This window comes from Xenopus tropicalis, chromosome 2, assembly GCF_000004195.4.
Source record: "Xenopus tropicalis strain Nigerian chromosome 2, UCB_Xtro_10.0, whole genome shotgun sequence".
NCBI classification, from domain to species: domain Eukaryota; kingdom Metazoa; phylum Chordata; class Amphibia; order Anura; family Pipidae; genus Xenopus; species Xenopus tropicalis.
The window spans coordinates 107,969,832-107,992,440 of record NC_030678.2 but is presented as its reverse complement, the minus strand read 5'-3'; the positions used below and the strand labels follow the sequence as shown (position 1 = coordinate 107,992,440).

General features: G+C 33.8%; 1 protein-coding gene across 3 annotated transcripts in view; it reads right to left on the bottom strand.

Moving 5' to 3' along the window:
• The window catches only part of dmd.3 (LOC105946662), a 1,093,908-nt gene that overhangs the window by 418,002 nt on the left and 653,297 nt on the right, over positions 1-22,609 (bottom strand). For all 3 annotated transcript variants that reach the window (XM_031897001.1, XM_031896997.1, XM_031896998.1), the window contains 3 exons: positions 17,641-17,788; positions 16,357-16,506; positions 2,656-2,820 (listed from right to left, as the gene is read on the bottom strand). In XM_031897001.1, the coding sequence (XP_031752861.1) occupies positions 2,656-2,820; positions 16,357-16,506; positions 17,641-17,788 (463 nt within the window). The remainder of the gene's footprint in view (positions 1-2,655; positions 2,821-16,356; positions 16,507-17,640; positions 17,789-22,609) is intronic.

The following is a 22,609-nucleotide window of genomic DNA, read 5'->3' as shown; positions in this document are numbered from 1 at the left end:
TCTCTAACCATGATGCGCTATTCTTGTTACAGAACATTTGCTACATTCTTTGTATCATTAGTAACTCCTTTAGCTCCTCGGGATATGTCTCATATCAAAGCACATATACTGTATATACTGTATGTATTATAAAGAGGATACATAATAGGTGAAATCTATCTGTATGTTTAATAAACGTTTACTATCTTAAGATTTGGGAAAAAATATGTAGAAGTGGATTGAAATGCATTGATGTTTATAGCAGCTTGATGAAATTTTTGCTGTTTATCTTGCTAGTGCCGTGTGTGCTTTTGCAATTGAATGTTTTATATACACATGTACGTGTGTATATATACTGTAACTATATATATGTTGTCCATTACCATCCACACTCTCCCATGTGTAATGCAAAAGTTCTCCGGGTGCTGCACAACAGTTGAAATATATACACACCAGAGAAAATGATGCTCAACCCTTAACTCCTTTCCTAATATTTATTTAAAAGATCATTTTATCTTCCATCAACATTTCAGTTCCAGTCTTTAACCTTTGTCGAGATGCTTTACCATTGCAAGGAAATAGAAAACTATTCTTTAAAGAGAGCTATGCACAATAATATTTGTATATATAAAATTAAGCATAGCAACTGCTGTTCAATGGTATCATTTTCTGTAGGATCTTAAATGCTTAACAAATGAAACTGCAATCATACTAAAAAAAGAAATCTGTACTACAATGAATTTCTGTACAGGCCACTGATGGTTCTAGCTGCTAGCATGAGTGATATGCTTGAGCATTAGAAAATGTACTAATAAAAAAGACAATCAAAAACATGTGATCTATTACACATCACTATGTTAGTCTTGGATGTCCTTAAATGTTTTACAGTTTGCCTTCTCTTAAATCATTTGAGTAATCTGTAGATTCACATCCTAACAGTTAATCTAGCCTACTGATCATTCATTATTGGGTATATCAAAAAGCGTTTGTGCTCATTTGTGTGTGCTTGCTTGCCTACCAAAGTCCTATGAGATTTGCTCTTGATGACTCTTTTTCGGAATGACTTTTTGCCTTTACTGTTGACTACATGTTGATCAATGTTTGTCCTTGCCTGTGTCAGATTTCTAACCTTGCTCTTGGCACTTCCTCCCAACTTTGAGTTTGATAAACTCTATACCCCCATATGTAATAAAAGGCAAAAAGTATACCCATGTGCAGTAACCCATAGCAACCAATAAGAATTTTTATTTTATACACGTAATTGATATATGCTTCCTACTGATTGGTTGCTATAGGTTATAAGAACTGTAGCAAACTTTGCACATTATTTTATTTCTGTTTTCCATCATAGAGTATATCTGGTTGCCAATGAATGATTGAGCAAAAATGGAATCTAAGAAGAGAAACACAAGAAGATGTGAATTTTCATTTCTATTCACTTATATTGGGTACCAACAAACTGTTAGATTTTCATTTAGGAAAAAAACAGAATGCTTGTTGATTAAGTAATGGAGTAATAAAAAATAACAGTAATCATAAGTCCAAGACCTCAAATTTTTTCAAACACTACTAAAAATATAAAAACACACTATTTTAAGCAATGGATTTAATATTAGTTCAGTAATCCTAGCCCTTTAAGCTTTTGATCAGCATAGAGAGAAGCAAAAGTGTGACAAATCATGCTTGACTGCTATCACAATGGTTAATAAGGTCTCTGATCCTTTAAAGAATACCTTCTTATCTTAAGGTGAGATAAGGGAATGAAACACGCTCCATTTATAAGACATGCAAAGAAAGTATATTTTCTGGATTAAGCTGAAATCTCACAAAATAGATCCAATGTGGCATAGTCATGAAAACTGACTAGAAGATACACAGTGTGAGTCTCTCAAGGAACAACAATTATGTATTGCAGATTTATGAAGACACAGCGTCTGATATGACAAGACAATTAGCAGGCCACATATTTTAGAAGGTTGACAGAAATAAGTATTTGAGAATTAAAATGTATAAATTTAGAATCATGTAAAAATCCCACTGCACTAATTATTGTAGCAATAGTAAATCATAAAAGAAAACATCAGAAACTATACTGGTTCATGACAAGTAGTACATCTCTAAATATATACATACACATTTTATAAAGTTCATAAATTCATAATTCAATTTCATAATTTGAATTTAGGAGTTTCTGTGCAAAAAAATTTTGAATCGCTGAAAAAAATGTGCGCATTGATAAATCAACCTCATAGATTTATTAGCATCAATAATATGGCATTAGCATCAATAATAAAGCAACACCTTAGTCCTCTTTATGGCACACAGTTGTTACTTTGGACATTTCCATAAGACAAAGCTATATATCAGAGAACTGAGGCATATGGTACCTTTAGACCTCAAAATAATATTGAAAGTGTTATAGTTTTGAAAAGATTACTGGCCATAGGCTTGATAAAAAATCTAGAAGAAAAATATATAAATAGAGTGAGACCTTGCTGTAGTGTTAATACCTTTCAATATGTGAGTATTTACTTATTTTCATGTTACTAGATACAAGAAGACTTTAACTTTTTTAATTCAAATTGCAGTAAAACATTTAACTACACCATCAAATGTATCATTGCAAAATCTATTTCCTTAAGATAAAATAAAAATCTATATTTTAATAAAAATTACCTTGATGTCAAAAGCACCGGGTCTGCCCACTTGATTGTAGAACTGCAGCTGATCCTTTACAGAAGACACCCACAAAGTCAACTGATTCAACTGAAGCTCAAAGAGCGATAAATTCTTCAACTCATCCTCAATCTCTTTTTGCTTATCATGAAGATCTTTGGACACCTTAACAAGAGTAGTCAAAAAGAGTGCAAAAGCTGGTTTTTAAAAATGTAAATATGATAAAATGTTGCTACATTATTAAAAACATATTTTTTTTTAGAGCAAAGAGTAGAGGGGTTCTTTGGCATTCAAGAGCTACATAAATTCATGATTGTTAATGTTGGACTGTTATGTTCCTACATATATGCATGAAATATTCAAGGCTGAAAAATAGTGATGAGCGAATCTGTCACGCTTCACTTCAGTGAATAATTAGCGAAACAGGAAAATTCATGAAATGGCAAAAAATCCACAAAACGCATTTGAAACTTTTTTGTCTGCTTCTTTTTGTTTGTCGCATGCAAATTTTTTGTTGCCCAGGTTTTTTTGGCTGCGACCATGGCCATTTTGCAGCTACTGCGCCTTATTTGATGTGGCTGCACCCAATTTGACCGCAACTTTTTTTTTGATGGGCAACAAATTTTTCTGCTGCAAATTTTAACAGAAGTTTTGCAAAACAATTTGCTAATTGCGAAATGTGGTAATTTGCTGCGAATCCATGCCTGGCGAAAAAATGTGTTCATCACTACTGAACAATATTCTGTTTGCATGATGTAACTACACATACAAACAAAAAAATAATGGTATCTGAATATTAAAACATATATTTATATTTTAAATGAGATCTTATAATACAGCATTTACAACAATGGCTTACAAGATGTAAAAGAATTGTTTCAGTGCTGTAGATATCTGTTAGATATACCGTAGATCTTGTAGAACTGATTCAGATTGCAAAATATTACTGAGTGCCGCTAATACACAACTAATAATAATTAATGCAATATATGGCCTTAGCCTTTGGCACCATATACTTAAATCTTTTAAACACAAAACAGAAAAAGTCTTTGATATGCAAAGTAAATTCATTTACTATAAAATATGAAAGGCTTCATGTTAGTAGAGAAGCATGGTATACCATCAAAGGGAAGTTATCAGACAATGACAATGAGATGGATACAAGAACAAGCAGCATAAATTACAGAAATTTATATATTTAAGCAAATAAACATTAATAATGACATTAATAATAATATATTACTGTGGCCGCAGTAAAGAGTTTTATCATTTCATTGGGTTGGTGGTATAGACTTTTGGAGAATAATTATGTGTAGTGTATTACTTAAATAGAAAACATGATTAATGGCTATTTTCACTCTATTCTGACATAATAAACAATCATTTCCAGGCTAGATATTACAAGAACTTGTGGTCAGGACAGCACTAGTGCTGAGATAGTTTACTTGTTAACGTTAGTCAAGTATTCTAATATTTTTATCATTATTTAGCACCCAGAAAGCATTGTAAGATGATTGTATTTGAGGCTATATCAACTTGCTTTTTAAGCATTTACTGGAACAGAAACCCTAGTTATAAACAGTAAACAATATTTTCCCTTTAAGAAGTAACTATATTTAGCAAATGAAGATCTCAAGTAGTATAGCCGAATGTAAGGATAATAGAAGCTCTTGACATACAACAGCATAATCCCTTAAGACATGGTATTTATTGTGGAGAATATCACAATAAATTTGAAGCAGGCAGTGCAGTGTCTACAATAATAATATAGATACAGAGTTCAGTACATTTAATTAAGTCAACTAAAGGGACAAGGCAGAGTCATTATACTTATGATGATGCTGGAGTTTGTTTGGTGTGTAAGTTTAATGTATAAAAACTAATACAAGTCTTCTTTCCATAAGAAGAATATTGAAATTCTATTTCTGATAAATCACAAGCAAGTGCCCCTATCGATACTTAGTCACCCTATATCTAATGCCACCTTTATGCAAGTGGTAATTCTCTTTGTGCATTGTGTCAATAGGTGCAGCAGACTGTCACCCACTGAATAACAATGCAAACATCATTGTGATGCTGAGCCTAAAAATCACACAAGATTCATCAAAATGCACTTGAAATTGCACTCGTTTTTGATGCATCAGATGCTCTTCACAAAACGCAGCCCCATGCTTGGCCACAATGATGCTAGGATTGTTGGAAAAAACGGCATTGTGGGTAAAAAACTCATTGGGAATTTACATCCAAAATTGCACTTTATACACTGCACTTATGTTCATAAAATGAGGCAATAATCTGCTAATCAGTTTTGGAATGGAAATGCTACTTATGGGGTAATTGTTAAATCAAAGGAAAACAAACCTGATCAAGTGTAGAGTAATATGAGGGAAGACTATGGTTTTGATGGTTTTGTTATTTTGACTTTTTGTTTTACTAAATAAAGAGAAGTCAATTTGAGGGCACAGAAGGAGAAAGAAAAGCTAGCAATGATATGATAATTATGATATTATAAGTGTGTACAGTATGTGGAAAGAACAATGGGATCATTCAGTGATGAAAAGCTTAAAAGGACTAGAGCTTTGATTAAACAATATCTCTTGGTAATATCAGTGGGCACTCATAAGTAAGAACTGACTGCAATAAGCAAACAAAAGAAACAGTAATCTTTTGTTCACTGTACATGTATTACATTAAATTAATTGCGGTCTTGAAAAAGCATTATAGAAATGGGGCAGCATATTTATTGGGTTAAAGAGGTTGATGTTTGCATTAGGTAGTATAGTTAATTGTTTCTGTTAAAAGAACATTGTTGGAGACTGCAATTATAGGTAAAGGTTAATTTCAAGATGTAGATTGATAAAGAATGCTAATTCTAAATTATTGTAATATAAACTGAGGGAGAAGCATGAATATATGAGCATAGCTAAGGTAACTGCTAACAATACAGCTAATAGATTTTACAGCAATTTTTTTTTTCGCTTGTCATGTCGAAGGTGGGCACCAAATTGAATTTTTTTGTAGATTCACTATAAGATACACTAAATAAGAATTTTTTTTAGAAATAGAATATATTAGGTAATAAACATGGAATGTTTGCAGGACTATATTCATAAAATGCCTATTGACAAAAAAAGCAGGCATCAAGGGGCATTTACTAATGTTCAATTATTTTTTCACAATCACAAATTTTTACTCCAAAATATTATTGTGTTCCGAAAAAAACCTTTATTTTTTTTTTATTATGTGACAAAACTGCGACAAATCAAAAAGAAAAAATACACCATGTAAAAGCTGTTGAGATTATGTAGAAGTCAAAGGCAGGTGTAATTTTTACAGCTGGAAGATCTTTCTTTGCTTTGTGGTTTTAGAGTGTTTTTTTACACTTGCATTTATGGGTCAGTACAAAAAAGTTGCAGTTTAAACAATTTTTCAATGCTTTTTCAGTTCAGATCTTTTGATAAATGACTGACATTCATAGAAATGCGTTTAGTGATGGTTTCAAAAAGATCTTATGAAAATGCATGAAAATCTGAATGTTTATAAATGCCCCCCAAATGTTTAAACATCATGTCTCCAATGCTTTGGTCAGAAGATACTTTTTCTAAGGGATGCAACCAATCGATGAGATGCCAGTATGTTAAAAACAGTATAGAGACAATTGTGCAGGGGCTCTTGTACAAAAAGTGAAAGTAAAAAAAAATTACCTTTCTAACATAAGATGAGGTAAATTTCTTTCGCAAAGACAACTCTGACCTAAAGTGATGGCATGTTGGACATGAAAGAATGTATTGATTTTGACAATCACAATTGTAGTTGTTGAGGTGATAATGGAGGCAATAAACAGTAAATATCTTATTTAGTAGACATGCAAACACAATACAAAATCCAGATTTAGAGGTGAGATTACTTTAAAAGTATGAGTAGCTCTCAACCCTTGACAAAAATAGATAGATTACAGAGAGGGGCGGTAAATGTAACATTTTCTAATTGGGCCAGTGTTGTAAGTGGAGTACTGAAGGGGTCAGTGTTTGGACCTTTGCTTTTTAACTTGTTTATTAATGACCTGGAGGGGGGCATAGAGAGTACTGTTTCTATTTTTGCTGACAATACTTAATTGTGCAAAACTATAAGTTCCATACAGGATGCTGCCACTTTGCAAAGTGATTTAATTAAATTGGAAAACTGGGCAACAAAATGGAAAATGAGTTTCAATGTTGAAAAGTCTAAAGTTATACAGTTTTGGTAGAAATAATATAAAAGCGAGTTATACACTAAATGGTAGTGTGTCGGGAGTGTCCTTAATTGACAAGTTGTCTAATTCCAGGCAGTGTCATTCTGTGGCTACTAAAGCAAATAAAGCCCTGTCTTGCATAAAAATGGCATTGACTCAAGGGATGAAAACATAATTTTGCCTTTTTATAGGTCCCTGGTAAGGCCTCACCTTGAGTATGCAGTTTTGGGCTCCAGTCCTTAGGAAGGATATTAATAAGTGGGATAGAGTGCAGAGATGTGCAACTAAACTGGTAAAGTGGCGGAAAGGTTTTAAATTATGAGGTTAGACTGTCAAGGTTGGGGTTGTTTTCTCTGTGAAAAAGGCGCTTGCGAGGGAACATGATTACTCTGTACAAGTACATTAGAGGGGGGTTAAAGACAGATAGGGGATGTTTTTTCCCATAAAAATGATTAGCGCACCAGAGGCCAGATTCTGTCAATGCCTTTAAGATGGGCTTGGTTGACTTCTTGAACAAGCATAATATCCAAGACTAAAATCTACAGTTAGTATTGGTGTTGCTATATATAGTTTATGTATGTAAGTGTATAGATAGGTCAGTATAGGTTTGTGTGTGCTGAGTTTACTTGGAAGGGTTGAACTTTTTTCAACCCTATATAACTATTTAACTATATAATCAAACAAAGACACTCATCCATGCACTCAGACTATCCTGCCTGGACTAATGTAATTTGCTTAATAACTGGCTTCTATAATTCCAACTTCTGCTAGAATCCTCCTCCCTTTTTCCATGTAAGAAATAACAGGCCCCACTGCTGCAATCCTTATTGTGTCTTTCCATTAAGCAAAGAATAACTTACAAACTTCTCATTTCATTCAAAGCCATTCATTCTTCTGCACCATTTCCTCCTGTACATTCCTGGAAGATTCCACTATGTGGTCATACCATCCACTTCACTGCTTTATCCTGCCTTAAACCTGTCTTTTTCTGCTTATTAGGGTAGCAATGTAAATATAAAGTACTACTGTTAAAAGAGTAATTCAACTTTAAGTTAACTTTTAGTATGTTGCAGTATGTCCTATTCTTAGCAACCTTTCAACTGGTCTTTAATTTATTTTATTTGTACAGTTTCTGAGCTATTGGTCTTCCTCTTCTGCTTCTTTTAGTTTTAAAATAAGTTCACTGACCTATATAAGTGTCATATAAATAAAAATTAATATATGTAGAGTTACCAAATCAGTATGTCTAAAACAGCTTCAATAAGGGAATATCTCTAGAGAAGCCAATTATTGCAGATCCTGCCTATCTAAGTAAAAACAAAATTATGCGAACTATAGGCCTCTGTAATTGCCTTGATGACTGGTTACAAAAGACAGTAAATTACTGTTTAACCATTTGTTTGCTACAAAAAGTTAGTAAGTAAACTTGAGTAAACTTTCCATTTCAGTCTACCTAAATTACTGATTCTCAAAAAAGCTACAAAAAATAAACAGGAACAATAACTTTTGAAAAAATATAATGCCTATACAATGTGTCTTTTGAAAGTTGTTTACAGCCCAAGTCCCATAGGATGTTAGCTATAACTGCCTGAAGCATATCTCTGGATCTTAAAATAGAAACAAAATGTATTATACTGCTTCATCATCTGTCAATGGCCCGCTTAAATGTTCCACACTATTTCATTGATTGATTTTCCAATCTAGCATTAACAGGTCTTTTCAAACTTTTAACTATTCAGCCAGTGTTGGTTTTAAGAATTTTACTGTGGCTGCTAGAACTTCTTATGGCCAGCTGTGAACATTGATTGCTTTTCTGGACCATTTGTCAGTGTGGCACATGTAGTGCAGCCCAATCCCATTGTAGATTTGATTCTTTCTTTTATTTTTCTTTCTTTGTAATGAAAAGTTGCAGACTCTTCCTTTCATGTTGCACTGAAACCATACTTCATAAATAAAAACAAATCAAACAACATAATGAAAACAATAAGAAACAAATACTAGTTGTGTTTAAGTAGATATTTTATTTTAATTAACTCCCCACAAGCTATTCTACAAAGCAATAAGAAGACAGAAAACTTTTCCACTTTTTTTATGTTAATCCACATTTAGGGATGTAGCGAGCCTCACAAAAAAAGTTCGCGAACCCGTTCGCGAACTTCTGCCAAAAAGTGCGAACTTTTGCGAACTTTGCGAACCCCATAGACTTCAATGGGAAGGCGAACTTTAAAACCTAGAAAAGCCATTTCTGGCCAGAAAACTGATTTTAAAGTTGTTTAAAGGGTGCCACGACCTGGACAGTGGCATGCAGCAGGGGGATCAAGGGCAAAAATGTATCTGAAAAATACGTTGTTGACACAGCGTTGCGTTTTGTGCTGTAAAGGGCAGAAATCACACTACATTTCTAAACTTGTGTAATAAACTGCTTTAAAACGTCCGGCGTCTACATGCCAATCAAGTCGTGTAAAGGTTACACACGCAAAGACAAAACGCCGCAGTAGTGGATACGGAATATATTATTGCTGGTGGAAAAACATCGCTCAGGTGATTTTATTGCAATGCAATGTCACTACTATGTGTAACGTATTGGGTTACAGCAGATGAGATCAGCAGGACAGCTGCCCACAGCAGCTACATACAGAGCAGTAGAAAGTAGATTACTAGTCAGCAAAGCTACCTAAACTGTCCCTCAAACCCCTGCACAGCTCTCTCCCTATGCTAACTCATGAAGCACACACAGGCAGAATGTAAAATGGCTGCTGGGCTTCGGTTTATATATGGAAGGGAGTGGTCCGGGGGTGGTCCAGGAGGGAGAGCTGCCTGATTGGCTGCCATGTATCTGCTGGCTCTGGGGTGAGAGGTCAAAATTTGGCTCCAGCTAAGGCAAACCCAAAATTGCGAACATCGCTAAAAGTTCGCGAACTTGCGAACACCCGATTTTCGTGCGAATTAGTTCTCCGGCGAACAGTTCGCTACATCTATATCCACATTTCCCCTCCCTTTTCATGCACCTGGCAATTGGCACTTGCATAGGTCTATCCCATTCTTTCCAGGTTTGTGCATTCTGCCTTATTTAATGCAATGTAACATAGGACATTGGATTGTTTGAATACTGCCTTTTAATATTTTGTACCTAATAAATTGGTGGTTTGGTACCAAGAAATGAGGAATCGATTTTGGGGAACAAAAAACATATTATGAATTCAGGACCAAAAAGCTATGTGTTCTTAAGCCAGAAACTAAGACACCAACATAAGTGCTAAGGATAAGTTATAGCATATCTTTAGCCATTTAAACACAAGCAATTCAGAAGCAGCCCATTAAATTAGTATGGTAGATCTGTAAATAAGGGTTCACCAGAGAATCACAGCAAAAAAGTATTGGGATGACCCATCCTCAAATAAAATGTAGAGCATATACAAAATATATTAGGGCAAACATACAAATGGCTCTAAACTATCATCTAATGGTGACTTTCTTGTTCTGACTACTATCAGGGATCCCTTGACCATATGAATCCCATCTGTATGAAGGTGGCCATACACATAGCAATTTTGATCTTTCGTGCGACCATTGGGGTATTTATTAGGAAAACCTTGTTTGGCTTTCACCAAGGCAGTGTTTTTCTGTGAAGTGCACAATGTACACAACAAATCTAAGTAGACTTTAATGTTGGTTGTTACATTTTCATATTTTTACATAAAAAAAAATCATATAATATATATATATTTATTTATTTATTTCGTTTTTTTGACACATAGTAAATTTACGAGAGACGTACTTTTTGCAAAAAAATCTGAAAATGGCCCCTATGTGTGTTTTTTTGAACTTATAGGCAAACTCAAATACTGCATCTTCACTCATCACTAAGCTTGACACATACACACCTTCACTCCTGCCATATACAGGTATGAAATCTGTTTCCTGGAAGCCCATTATCTAAAAAGTTCCAAACTATGGGAAGGCCATTATAAGTAAATAATTCTAATTTCAATTTTTTATTTCCTTTTTCTCTACAATAATAAAAACAGTACCTACCTATCTACTTGATCACAACTAAGATACAATTAATTCTTATTGGGTTTATTTTAAGTTTAAATTATTTTTTGTTAACTTAAGGTATAGAAATCCAAATTACGGAAAACCCCAGGTCCGAGCATTCTGGATAAGGGGTCCTATATCTGTACTATCATATCTAGTATCTATTTCTCTTCCCATCCTACTATGTTTACATTGTTCTTCAGCCTATTTGCTCCCTACCTGAAGTGACAGCTGTAGAGTTAGTTCTACTGTTGTTGGGTGCTAGATTCCAGCACAGGTAAGTATTGTAGGACTTGGGGGGGGTTAAAGGATGGGAATTTTACTAAATGGATAGTGTTATTATAAGCACCAGCGTAAATAGGTGTCTACCTATCAAATAAATTAATGGTATTCATTATTTATTATTATACACTCTATTACCTTGTTGAGGTTGGATGCATTTCAGAATTATTCAATGATACTGTGTTTAATGCATGTTTTCTGGATTACTTTATTTATTTTACAGAATCGTTGTCTGTCAGGATGTTGTTTCTATTGCCTGAGGGAGAACGGCAAACAATGTTGTTTAACAGAAATACATTTTCAGTGATTTGCATTTAGTGTAATAAAACTCAGTTAATGTAACTGATGAACTAGCTAGTGGTGCATTCAACAACCTGCTTCAATCTGTGAAAAATACTATATGTATAATGCATGTTTCAATTTAATTGTTAATGCTGCAATTAATGATGTGATTCCCACGTTGATAATAGTTTGCCCTTTGCCACAGGCAAGCAAAATGCTGAGTGTTGTGCTTTATTTTATACTGCTTATATATTTCTGATTGAATTAAAAAGTTATATACCAATTTTGTAGCCTATTTAGCTGTCTCTCTGGAAAGAAATGTTTATTTTCCTCTCTAGAAATGATTGGGTAAAAAAACTTGGTCACACTGGTGATTATTTTGATTCTTGCAACCATACAATTAGCCATACAAGGGAGTTTATATGCAATTTGACCCCACATGTGAATAAAAAAAATTGATCTGAACTAATCAACTAACCAACTGGAACAGTCTCTAAATTAAAGAAGTGTCAGACAATCTACCACTGTTTTTTACTGAAGATTATTTATATATAGATATTTGTACATGGAATGCAGTTAGTCAACAATAGTGGTGAGCAAATTTTTCCAGCAGGCATGGATTCCCAGTGAAATTACACATTTCACCATTGACAAATAGTCCCTTTTCTTATATGTGGGGGAGAGGCTCGTATTATCATTACTTAAAAGTATCCTATTTTGGGAAAAGTAAGGCCTTGATCTTATTTGACAGGTAGGTAGGGCATTTATGTGTGTTTGCTTCTGTGAAATCTCATATTCTATTAGAAAGGTAACTAATAAGTTATTTTAAATGTGAGAAAACATCTATTCATACATTTTTCAGGATTTAGACAGTGACAGCTTTTCTGAAGAAAAAAATAAAGCATTTCTGAAAATAGAGCTTTTCCACTTTCACTTAACCCCTGAAAACAACCTCTCTTTTTTATCTAATCCTCTTTATATGTCTTTCATTTTAATCCTTTTGAAGTATTTTTATACCATTAATCTAATTTTACAGGGCTGTAGACATTCCTATACTTTTCTGTTTGAAGTAAAAAGTCTCACAAACAATTCATTAGGGTTGAGGAGACTCATACAGATACAAATAAACAAAAGGAATTCTGGGAATGGATTCCAAACAAACTCCAAGAAAATCCCATTTACATAGGTTTATCTTATAGGCTGAGCTATGGGTTAGCTTTAGCCTATAGGATAAACCCATGTAAATGGGATTTTCTTGGAGTTTGTTAGGAATTCATTCCCAGAATTTCTTTTGTTTTTTTAAGTAAAAAGTCTGAAACAGAAAGTAGAAAAAAGAATAGCTGTTTTGTAGGATGCACAGGACAAAATAAAACACAACTTTTTTTTACCCCAGCAAAAAACACCAATAAAAGACATAAATCAAATGTACATCCAGTGCCACTTTACTACCTGATGACATAAAAACAAACAAAAAATTATTATATTTTACTGCATTTCATAAAAGACACTTTCCAGTTAAGAGGATTGCCCCATGGGATGCTCCTCATAAATGCAAATTTTTGCACAAAGCAATTTTTTACATATTTTTCCTGCATTTTTTCATTAGACGTCAATGGTCTGTCATCATATGAGAAGTTATGCCTAAGGTATGCCTTTGGAGGACTTTGTCATTATTACATTCTTATATATTGCTATAATATGCTAGATCCATTTGTCATAATAAATACAAATCTTTGCACACACTGATAAATGTCGGACCACATGGTCCAGTATTCAGACCCAGAATAGGGGAACAATTCATGTTTGCACTAACAATAAAATATTCCACTCACTGTAAATTGATATCTTTCCATACAAACTGAATCCAAACTGTCTAGACAAAGATGAAACTTTTATTTGGTTTTTGTGTACATAAATATCTTAAAAATAATCTGCATTAACTTTTTGTATATCTGAAATGTATTTGTAACAAAAACTGTGCCTTGAGATGTTTGTGTAACTTTCATGCACACCCATGGTTGCTATATCAGCAAAAGTTTTTAAATCCCTTATTAATGTGAGGCAACACATTAAAAAAGTGAATTAATACATTGCCTCCATCACGCACATCTTATAACTTTTATGATGCATGATGTATATGTCTTAAAGGCTGAGGGGAATAAATGAAGAGAAACTTGTTCTGGCACCCAGCTTACTTTCTGATAATCTAGCTCATCCTTCTTGGTTGACACTATAGCAAGAATAACATTAAAGAGTAATAAACCCTTTCCAGCAAACCTCTTATTCCTTGGTTCACTGGCCCTAGGTCTAATCTATCAATCCATTTAGAGTAGAAAACAGGTAAGAAAGCCATTATAAGGCTGCTATGTGCCATTGCAGGTGGTAGGGAAAAACTGAATTTGTTGCAGATTCTGTAGTTTTGTAGGATAAAATATCAGAATAAAGCTCGATAAAAAAAACTATAAATGATCAATACAATAAATGCATTTTGAGCAGAGTTTGCAAGAAAGGACATTATGTACTTTCCTCCACTTTCCCTTATTTATTTCTTTACGTGCTTATTCTGTTTATAAGTGTAAGGGTACAATAACTTGCCCTTCATAAATCTACTCATATACTGTATATGATGTAACTAAAGCCGTGGTTTTGTTATACTGTATATACATGTAAGAAGATGGTAACCAATCTTTTAACTATTGCGGTATGTAAATTTCCAGCTACAGAGAGACCAAAATATTGGATGCAAAAAGATTATTACAGCATATTGAGTCATTATTTATTATAAGTTTCATATTGAGCCTACAAGTGATTTTGTGTTGGAAAGGAGCATGTTCACATTTTATATTATAAACATACTGTATACAGAATGGGACCTTTTATCATACTGTGTAAAATGATTAACATTAGTGATTAGTGAAGCAAATTTGTCCCAATTCGCTTAGCTGAAAAATGATCCGAAATGCTTTGAAGTCAATAAGTGTTTTTATGAGACTACTGTGCAACTTTTTTTTTCTCACCCCAAATGTATTAAAGTCAATGAGCATTTTTTCTCACTCCAAATGCATTGAAGTGAATGGGAGTTTTTTTTTTTGCAGCAAATTTTTGCCACAGTTTTGCTAAAAAAATTGCCAATAAAAAAGGTGTAAAAAAAACTTATCAATACATAGCTTTTTTAATATGATGATGCATGGTATTTTTTGGTTGCTGTTTTTTTACACAGTACAATAAATAGGAGCTTATATGTGTATGAAGAAAGAAAACGTATTGCATCTAGAAGTACATTACAATTCATCATCTGGAGGTATGACAGACAAGTCCAGCATTGGCATATATCAGAAGAACATTGCCTTTTTGGATGTGTAATGTTTGTGTAATGTAATGTAAAGTTTGGTGGAGAAGGAATAAGGCTTTGGGCTGTTTATCATGGTTTGGAGGACAGTTCCAGTAAAAACAACCCTTTTTGTTACAGTTTCCAGAGTTTAATCTGTAATATGGTTCAGAGAAAGCTTCTTCTTTATGTTAGGAAGTTAGTTGTGTGCTCTTGGAGATCTCTGTTGTGTGTATTGGCCTTAAGAGAATTGTGCAGAAGAATGGTTCTGCAAATGTTTGTTGAAATAAAGCCAATTAGATGATTTGAAAAAGTGACTGATCATGTGATTTTCCATTTTGTTAAAACTGTGAGGTTTTAGTGGTGGCTTGATAAAGAGAGTGGCTACTCTCAAAGCTATGCCATGCTTCAATAAAGCTTTAAGGACTTAGAGAAATTATATTATACAGTATAGAGAAAGCTTCATTTTTATTCCATTCAAAATTCCATTCATAATCTTTTTTTGGACATTTGCAATTCTGAATACTTGAAAGGGAGTTTAAAAATCAAAGAAAATAATATTTTTTTCCATATGCTATGAAAATAATTTGTTTTTATGTGCTTCCATTATCAGAGGAAATTGCCTATTTCCAGTATTTGAATGTTCGGTCTTTAGATTAAATAAGAAGAAAGAAAAAGGATAAGTGAAATACTTTATAATCTCAATAAAAAGAAATTAAATAAAAGGAAAAGTTGTAGTATATTTAACTTTGTGTCAGACATCTATGAATAAATAGTGGAATTGTGAGCTGTTATTTGTAGCAATTAAACTAACAGTCTTTTAAAGATGTTTGAAATAGGTATAATTCATAAAGAGATTAACAACGGAAGAAGAACAGTTGCCAACTATGTCACACTTTCAGTTTTATTTCTCTAACCTATAAAAATCAAAATGAATGAGCTCTGAAATCAGAAACAAAATGAGCATAATGTAGTGTTAGTAATAGGCTGAGAAAGTCTTGATGTTTCTTCTCCATTTTTATGCAGACACTCTTTCCCTAGCAATCTTGTGTAACATCAAATCTTAGCCAATTTGACTAGTCATTTTTCATATTTCCTTCTGTTCAGCAGTCACAACCATGCTCAATTTTGAACAGGAGTCCGAAAGGACTGATAGGGGCCAAGCCCAACTACACAAAAATGTTTTTTTTTATGCTCTGATTGCAGAGAAATTAGTGTTTTTACTTGTTATACTTAAATTAATATCTTGTGCCTTATATACTATTTGTGTTTCTTCAGTCTCTAGACAGCAGGCCTTTCCATTGCAGGATTTTTTCGCCCCATATCTTTTGTTATTGCATATTAGTTTCTCCAAATCTTAAAGCCTATTTGATACTAAATACATTCTCTGCTACACTACAATGAATCACTAAGATATATTTTTTAAATTGTAAGATAATGATCCAAATTTTTATTTTACTAAAGGAAGCTAAAAGTTTGCCTTTATCAAAAGAATTTATTTGTAAATATATTTTAGTTATGCATATTTCTCTATACAAACCTTTATCCAGCGCTGGTTGGCCTCTTTCAAACCACTTTCAATTTTTTTCTTCTCCTTTGGAGATATCGTTGTACTTCCTAATGCCGTTCCTCCAGCTTCATTCAGTTGCTTCAAGAACTCTTTGCGAGGAAGAAGTTCCTCTGCTGTAAACTGTAATAAAAATAGTATGTATATCTTATGTCTGATATTGATAAACAACCGCAATGCAAATGTTTGATTTTCTCAGGCATACTGAATCAAATAAAATACAAGATTGCTATAGCATCTATTATACAGATATACAGGAATACTGATACTGATATACAGCAAAGTCATTTCCCATAGAGCCCTACTTACAAATACAGTTCTTCACTTATAGCTGATTTTTTTTTATCCTGCAACACAATAACTTGAGGTTGACTTTAACTAAGATACCATAAACCCATGTCTAAGGCTTTAGTCATGGTTTAACATTTAGTCTAGAGGCATTTTGCTTCAAATTGCATTAAAAACACTGAATAGTCATTTAGGCTAATGGAAGAATTGCTGCCTGATGCCATATGGGTGATGACCGATTAGTAGTGGTAAATCTGCTCTATGGATGGTGACTAAACTTCTGTAAATGCTTTCCCACTAGTGTTAATATAAATCTGGAATATAAATAGTGGAAAAACATAGGCACCATATAGTAGTGCAAAGGTACCCACAAGGCAACTTTGTGCCAATAAGCAAAGCAAAAAGAAATTTACATTCAGGCCAGTAGTAAAACATTTTCAGGCAATTAGAGCAGATTTACCACAGGCAACTAATCTCCTTGTGTGCCATAGCCCAAAGATTTTTATTTAGTAGTTACAGTCAAAGGTTTTTTTGGAGACTTTTACTGCCACACTGATAGATAACATGAAGATATAAGATATATTTGAGGTGTAAAAGGATATGGAATGTATTTATAAAACCAGGTAAAATATTTTATTTACTTCCAAGTGAAATTATGCCATGCATATCTATCACAGGAATAATGCACTGATAAGAGTTTAACCGGCAAAGGAATAACCACAAGAGGGAAACAGATGAAACTCTTAAACAGCTTAAAAACCAAACAAATCATATCTTGGCACATCCCTCAGTAAATAGATAAAAAAGAAAAGACAAAGGAATGACAGAGGAAAAATGTTGTCAGCAAGAATCAAAAGATATCTATTTACTCTCATGCAGTGTGAAGGTATAGTCAAAACCGTGGAATATACAAAAAGATTAAAAATTAGTTCTTTAATGTCAAGGTTGTAGAAATGTAATTGGTATTACCTTTACTTTTTCATATAACTCATTCAATTGCAGTTCATTCCCAGGTTCTGTTGGTTGTCTAGCAATGCCCTCTGCATCTTCTAACCAAATGCAGAATTTATTTAGGTCTTCTTGTAATCCATACAACTTCTTCTTTTCTTCCTCTAACCTATAAAATATTTATACAATTTAATGATTAAACTAGATAACTGGTTAGTAAATAATGGCAATACTTTCTATAAATGGTAAATACAAATCAACTGGGTTTGATTTTGAAAATGTTTCCTTGCTCATCTGACTGGCTTTTTAGTTTAAGTTTCCTTACCACTCCATTGAACTAAAGAAGCCACTTGGATGAGTCATCATTTTCAAGATTACTCAATCATTGATATCCAGTTGACTTTAACTACTAGATACAGAATCAATACCATCATAGGCATTCTAAAGTACAGTTTGTTAAGGAGATCTATTTAAAAAATGCTGGTCAAGAATTAGTCCAATGTAGGCTTCTTTTTATTTTATTTTTTTGTAACTGCTTAAAGAGAATTTTTTGAGGCAAGACACAGTGCCAAATACATTTTTCCTAGAAATTTAACTAAGCGCCCCCCCCTTCCCCCGGCATGCCTAAACCTTCATTTAAGAGTGCAACTGCAGTGAGCAAAGTGCAATTTCAGGGCAATCACCATTTTTCCAATCATACAGTGTTTCCCTAGAACCAGTGTTTTGTTGTGTGCATCAGGGGGTGTTGCACTGCAACCCAGATAAGGGTCCAACAGAACAAGTGAGCATAGTACTGAAGTATATTGACAGAAATATTTCTTTATCTGCTGATAAAAAAGTTAAATGTTTAATAACATGTCTGTCCCTCCATTATATTAATTTAGTTATGTTGACAGGTTAATGGACAGGTTTTGCTTTGTACAAAGGGGACCAACTATTATACCAATAACTAGCAGGAACTTTTTACATACAGCACTATTTCAATTTTAAGGGCTAGAGACCCAGAAGACCTTAGTGTAAATAATATGTTTGGTACACAATACTCTAAGGTTCAGAGAAATTGGGGTACTGGCCTTATAAGTGGGCAAAGCAATATGTGAAAAATGGGAAACCTAATGGGATCAGCTTAAAAGAAAGGACACATATATTAAATCTTAAATATAATTTATCAAGGTAACATGTGGCATGCAATATGTCTATGAAGATTTTCATTCATCCAGATCATTATATGCAGTATCTAGTAGAATTAAGTCTAAAACAACTGGACTTTTCTGAGTTTTTCTTGAAAACATTTCACCCCTCATCTGAGTGGCTTCTTCAGTTCAAATTAACTTATTGAGTAGGTGTTGGCTGAAACTGACAGGTTTAAGAAGGTATGATACAGTCACAATGGTACCAGGATTCTCATGTACATGACTCCAGTACATGACTGGAAGTGTGAACAAGTTTTTCAGAGCTCCTTTTAGATGTTTGTATTCCTTCCCTTTAGCCTCTGCTTTGGATGCCACAGTTTCAGCCCAATGATGTAGAGTCCTAATGACGCCCAGTTTGTTCCAAAGGGTGATGGGAATCAATTTTCCATTTCTTCCAGGTAAAGGTTCACTACAATTGGAAACACAGGTGAACCCATAGCACAGCCATGTTTTTGGCTATAGAAAACTTCATTGTGCTTGAAGTAAGTGTTATTGAGACACAGGTCCAGTAAGGAACACACTTGTTCTAGGGTTAGCTTTGTTTTGTTGCTGTTGTCTTGTTTTAGTCATTCCCTCACTGTTTCAATTGCCTCAGTAGTGGGTATGCATGTGAACAGAGATGTCATAGGACACAATTGTATCATCGATCTCCAGCTTTAACTCCTGCATTTTTTTGACAAAGTCCATGGAGTTCTGAATGTGGTGTACTGTGCTTTCCAACTAAGGGAGCTAAGATGTTGGCCACATATTTAACATATGTTGCATGTAGTTGACTTATTAAATGTACATGCCCCAGTAGCCAAAAGTTGAGTACACACTTCCTAATATATTATTTAGCTGCATATTAGATTCTTGGCCTACCATACTAAAATATGGTCTTAAAAAGCTTGGTGCTAACCTCATGAAAATCTATCAATGATCATGACAAATTGCAGTTGCTCAGGTAGTTGGGAAATAATTGGTATTTGAATGCTCTCAACATGATGCATTCATAAATGGTGCTATTCTAAATTAATGGATCTGAAAACTCCCCCCCCCCCTTTGCTGAAGCACCATTTAATCGGCTCATTCTTTACCAAAGAGAAAAACCATACTGTAAAATAAACTATTTTACCCCCAGAGGAATTTAATTCACAATTTTAGAATTCACTGTTGGTGCCTATGTCTAATGGGATCTAAGATTGTTATTCCCATCAAGAACACTTAGGCTTTTTATTGTGTTTTTACCTAAACAGCATCACATAAAAAGCAGATTATTACACACTTGAGCAGTTCTGATTTCCTCTGTATTTTTTTTTTTTATCTGTGACCGTTTGTTTTGTGATGTTACCTGAAGGATAGTATTTGTTCTACTCTGCAGGTTTTTAAGCAATGTTTTTGGTATATTAAAATACTCTGACATGTAAAAGAAGGGAATGGGCTCAATAAATGTGCTTCCAAACAACAACACCAAATTTTCAAATTTGCTGCAAAACCATGCCTATTCATAAAATAAGTATAAGAATTACAGTAGCTGAATAATGTTTCATTGTTTTGTGTTTATAAGGCAAAATTTAAAGCCTCTGGTATACAGTACAAACAATAGATCATTATTTGTTGGATAAAGCAAGCAGGGGCTCTAATATCCTTGACAAAAACAGGGACTGAAACTTGCTGTTATTTTGTGCTATAGCATTGTTGAGACCTATCTATGTACTGTAAATATGTAAAGCAATCCAAATATGGGCAGGAGTTTTAGGGCTCTGGCACATGAGGGAGATTAGTCGCTCACCGGTGGGATGTCACATCGGGGAGATTAGTCGCCCGCAACAAGGGAGATTGCGGGTGACTAATCTCCCTCGTGTGCCAGAGCCCTTAGCAGCAATACAGGCTGACTACAGATAGTATTTTTGTCATCCATTTCGCAAAACTATCCGCCAATGGCGGAAATTCGCTGCGAATCCATGCCTGGCGAAACATTTCACCCATCACTATCATGTCTTACATAAAAATGGATTTATACTGCAGACAACAAGTTCTAGGGGCACATTTACTAACCCACGAACGGGTCGAAATGAGTCCGATTGCGTTTTTTTCGAAAAGATCGGTATTTTGCGTTTTTTTCGTATTTTTTGCGATTTTTTCGGCGTCTTTACGAATTTTTCGTTACCAATACGATTTTTGCGTAAAAACGCGAGTTTTTCGTAGCCATTACGAAAGTTGCGTAAAATCTTGCGATTTTTCGTAGCGTTAAAACTTGCGCAAAAAGTTGCGCTTTTTTCGTAGCGTTAAAACTTACGCGAAACTTCGCACCTTTTAAGTTTTACCGCTACGAAAAAGGCGCAACTTTTCGCGTAAGTTTTAACGCTACGGAAAAAGCGCAAGATTTTACGCAACTTTCGTAAAGGCTACGAAAAACTCGCGTTTTTACGCAAAAATCGTATTGGTAACGAAAAATTCGTAAAGACGCCGAAAAAATCGCAAAACATACGAAAAAGTCGCAAAATGTTCGTTTTCAAGTCGGAACTTTTCCAATTCGGGTCGGATTCGTGGGTTTGTAAATCAGCCCCCTAGTGTTCATAATAAATGTGTATTTATCTAATAATCAGTATTACAAAATAAGACTAAGGGGCAGATTTATCAAAATGTGAGTTTAGAGCTTAATACATAAAAACTCACCAACGTTCTATTCATACCTATGGGAATTTTAGAAGCATATTTATCAACTGGTGAAAGTTAGAACTCACCATTTGATAAATACACTTCTAAAAATCCCATAGGAATGAATAGGACGTGGGTGAGTTTGTATGTATTAAGCTCTAAACTCACATTTTGATAAATCTGCCCCAAAATGATCAGTACATTACTAAAGTTAATAGCTCCTGCCATTTTGGTCTTGCTAGCCACAAATTGTTCATTGGTATAAATTACCATGTAATACTAAGAATTATTAGTGCTTTCCTCCCCACCGATTGCTAAATATTATCTATAAACTTAGAACTACAGAAAATATTATGCTCACTTAAACATGAATATGGTACAAATATATATGAGTTATAACTTAAACATTGCTATTTCTTAATCATTTTTTAATAATAAATAATATTACAGGATCTGTGAGCTTCAAATATGACCATTCTCTAGTACTCCAAAAAGTACCTGCATTGCTTTCCAACAATATTATATGATATATGCCATGTTAAGACTTAGCTTTCCTCTTAATATAAAAAAAAGTCAATGACTGCTTCTCAAATTTCATGGAAAGTAACTTTTGCAAAAGCGTTATATCGCTATTTTGATATTGTCGACTAATCATCTTCTTTCAGGAGAAAGCCCATGTCCACATCTCAAGTTCCAACATGCTTTAAACTAAATAAAGGGTCTGAGAAGACCAGATGCCTATACAGCAATATTAGGCCAATAATAAACTGTATTAAAAGATTTAATTTATTTACAAGCTCCTCTTTGAACAATATTTACATTGCAAGTAAATACACTTTTCATAATATTTCAAAACATTTTAGCGATGCTGTAAGATTTATTATCACACATCCTATACTTACACCAGTTATACTGGAGATATATCTCACGTCTGAGTTTGAAGTGTAATCACACAGTTCAGAACCAGATTTTGTTTTTATCTGTTATTGACTGAGAATGATTGACAATTATTTCTACAACGTAAATATTAACGATATATTCACTGCCAATTCTTCTTTTCTTTTTTAATTAAATAAAATGTTTTGAATAGCTGCAAAGTTATAAAAGGAGCTTAGAAAACCATTGTAAAATAGAGAACACATATGTAAATCAGGATT